The sequence below is a fragment of the Cryptomeria japonica genome, chromosome 6, assembly GCF_030272615.1.
Source record: "Cryptomeria japonica chromosome 6, Sugi_1.0, whole genome shotgun sequence".
Taxonomy (NCBI): domain Eukaryota; kingdom Viridiplantae; phylum Streptophyta; class Pinopsida; order Cupressales; family Cupressaceae; genus Cryptomeria; species Cryptomeria japonica.
In genome coordinates, this window is record NC_081410.1 from 82537254 (window position 1) to 82539937 (window position 2684).

The 2684-nt window shown below is 45.0% G+C and overlaps 1 protein-coding gene across 1 annotated transcript; it reads right to left on the reverse strand.

Annotated features, from left to right (window-relative positions):
• Nucleotides 1-235: 235 nt before the first annotated feature.
• Nucleotides 236-1884, reverse strand: LOC131072842 (uncharacterized). Its single transcript, XM_059221917.1, has 3 exons — nucleotides 1404-1884; nucleotides 1012-1226; nucleotides 236-895 (listed from the first exon to the last, which is right to left on the reverse strand). Exons 1-3 carry the CDS (start codon nucleotides 1882-1884, stop codon nucleotides 236-238), a joined length of 1356 nt encoding a protein of 451 aa, XP_059077900.1.
• Between the last annotated feature and the right edge of the window lie 800 nt (nucleotides 1885-2684).

Sequence of the window (2684 nt, forward strand, 5' to 3'; positions counted from 1 at the left end):
CGCTACTGCAAAAACAAAAAGGGAAAAGCAAATGCATAGAACCCCCACCGAGCTACCATCTGTCTTGCCTGATGCATGCGAGCGGGAGTAACAAAAGAGGTGGGGCCACCAAAAAATAGCAAAATGCCGCCCGTGGACTAATCCCGAAATAATGTTGACATTTCTTGGTGACTAAAAGGAGAATTCTGCCTACAGAAAGCTTAGAACCCAAAAACTCAGGTTCGCAGACTAGGCCTTATGGTAAAACAGAGTGGAGTGAGTCGAAGGTCTGTTGTATTTGAAACCATTCATCTTTAGGGGGAAACACTTGTGCTTCTAAATTTTGGAAATGCTGCTCCAGACAAATCACTTCGTCAAAAGGTAAGGATGTCAACTCGTCTTGGACTAGCTTTAGGAGAGTAGAGAGTTGGGCGAGAGGGTGTAAAAGACGCTCAACCTCATCTGCTGAAATAGGATTGCCTAGACCTTGCAGGAAGGTTCTATCTTGTTGCAAATGTTCAATCTGGCTTAATATTTGCTCAATCCCTAGTACAATACCATCTGTGGGAAAATGAGAAGGTAGGCCCAATAAAAAAAGCCTCTCTATGTGCTGCTTGATGTCCGGAACTGAAAATTGTAGAGGTGCAAGAGCTTCCAAAGCCTGCATGATTTCCCTGTGTCGGTTGATGAAAACATTCATCCTTCTGATCAATTGCAGATGGTCCACAATCCCTTTTTCTTTTAATTCTTCATCTTGAGCAGAGTGTAGCAAATGGACAAGATCCCAGGCCATCGAGAGCTTAGGACCGATGACAAGCATAGAGCTTCTTATGAGGGCGCTGGCTTTGGTACGAAGGGATTGTGCGTCATTAAGGAATCTTAGCATAGGTTGCAGTGAAGGGCAGTACTGCTTCACCTTTTCCCAATGAGAAACATATAAATTTGTTAAAATAAGAGAAAAGTATTGAGAAATCTCCACGGGGGGGGAGGAATGCTTAGCAACCGCGAGATCTCATCGCCTTTTGTTGTTACTTCACCCTGTAGCTCTCTGCACCTATTTTGTTCAGCGATCACTTGGCTTTCTAGCGCGTGGGTCTTTACATTTCCATCTTGCACTTCTTGTTGAAGTTGCGCAACATCATCCTTTTCTTGGCGCAAAAGAACCTCCACATCTTGCAATTTCTTCTCGGCTAGCTCTAGGCTAGTTTCATTTTCGCGCGACTTTGCTTTAAAACTTGATTTGCTTTCTGAGAGAATCACCTAAGCATCACTTAGTTGTCTGGCATACTCTTCCTTTAGGTGGACTTCTTCACGCAACTACGCCTGAATTTGCGTGGCGTCCCTAGAAGCTACTTTCAGTTGCTGAATTTCTTGATCTCTTTCTTGCAAATCTTTTAAGGCCACGTTTCTGGTTGCCTCCTGACCTTTCAAATGTGTACCCAGATTATTGAGGGCAGACTGTAACTTTCCCTTTTCAGTGTTAGCCTGAGTCAACAATCCCTGCAGTTGATTGATCTCGACACGAAGAGCTTTATCTTCTTTTCTTTGCTGGGTCAGAGATTCTCGGAGTTTAGCATTCTTCGCTTGCGTTTTCTCCAAGCAACGACTCTTTTTGATGAAGTTCGAAGAGATAGCCTTCAATATTTCCTCCATCATTTTGACTTTATTGGATGTCATGGCATTCAAAAGGTTAACACCGATAGCATGCAGGTCATAATCACTGGGCTTCATTTCTGACTCCGGTTTGTTGACTTTGGGGAAACTAGTTCCAAAGAACAAACTCTGCTTCTCTTCCCTGAAATGAGTTTGCAAGTGTGGGTGGGTTGGCCTAGCGCCTTCCTTTTCTTTTGAATGTTTTGCCAACACGGGTGGTCTTGGAATAAGTAACTTGCTATTGGTAGGCATCCGCGTTGGCAATAGGTTGACTTGCAAACGCAACACCAGGGGGAATTGCAAAGGGAAACTAGGAAACAGGGCCGTCAAAAGCGGTTTGGATAGGACGCGACAACGTCATGGGAGAACATAACGGGATGAAGAGAGAGGCTCCTGGGAGAAATGGATCAGTAGACTATGTTCCAACAATTGGGGGAGGAGTGGACTCTCCAAAACCAAGCCTGCATGAGATGGTGGCTGCTTATAACATCTAAGCGGAAAAATTTGTTGATACAAAGGCTGGGGCTTGAAATGAGACTGAAACTTGCGGAAAGGTATCAAACGGGCCAACCAACATTAAGGTAAGGGTAGTGGGAATCTAAGCATGCATATCTGCGATATGGGCAGCAGAAGAAATATTAGCTTAAGAAGAGGAAAACGGTGAGTAAGATCATACCTGGGTTGCGTGGGTCGTCGACCTCGAAGGATCCGAGGGCTTGTTTGGGACTTGAGAGGATGAACCCTTCATTTCAGAGCCCAAATACTACCTTTTGCTGGGAGGGTCCTCCTGAAACTTCTTCTCAGCTTGCCTTTTACTAGCTTGGGAGCGGGGCCTACGAGTAGAAATGTCGAGAGGGGGGAGAGTACTAGGCACATTGTCCCTCTCTTCAATATTTATAATTTTAACCTCTTGCTGTTGGGCAACCTCAGGAGATGAATACCCACGTGGCGAGCTATCGCCTTTTCCCTCGTCAGATCCGTTTTCCTGGCACCATTCAAGATCAAAATGCTCATCCGAAGGAACGTTCCCAATGTTTGCTCTCGGCTGATTT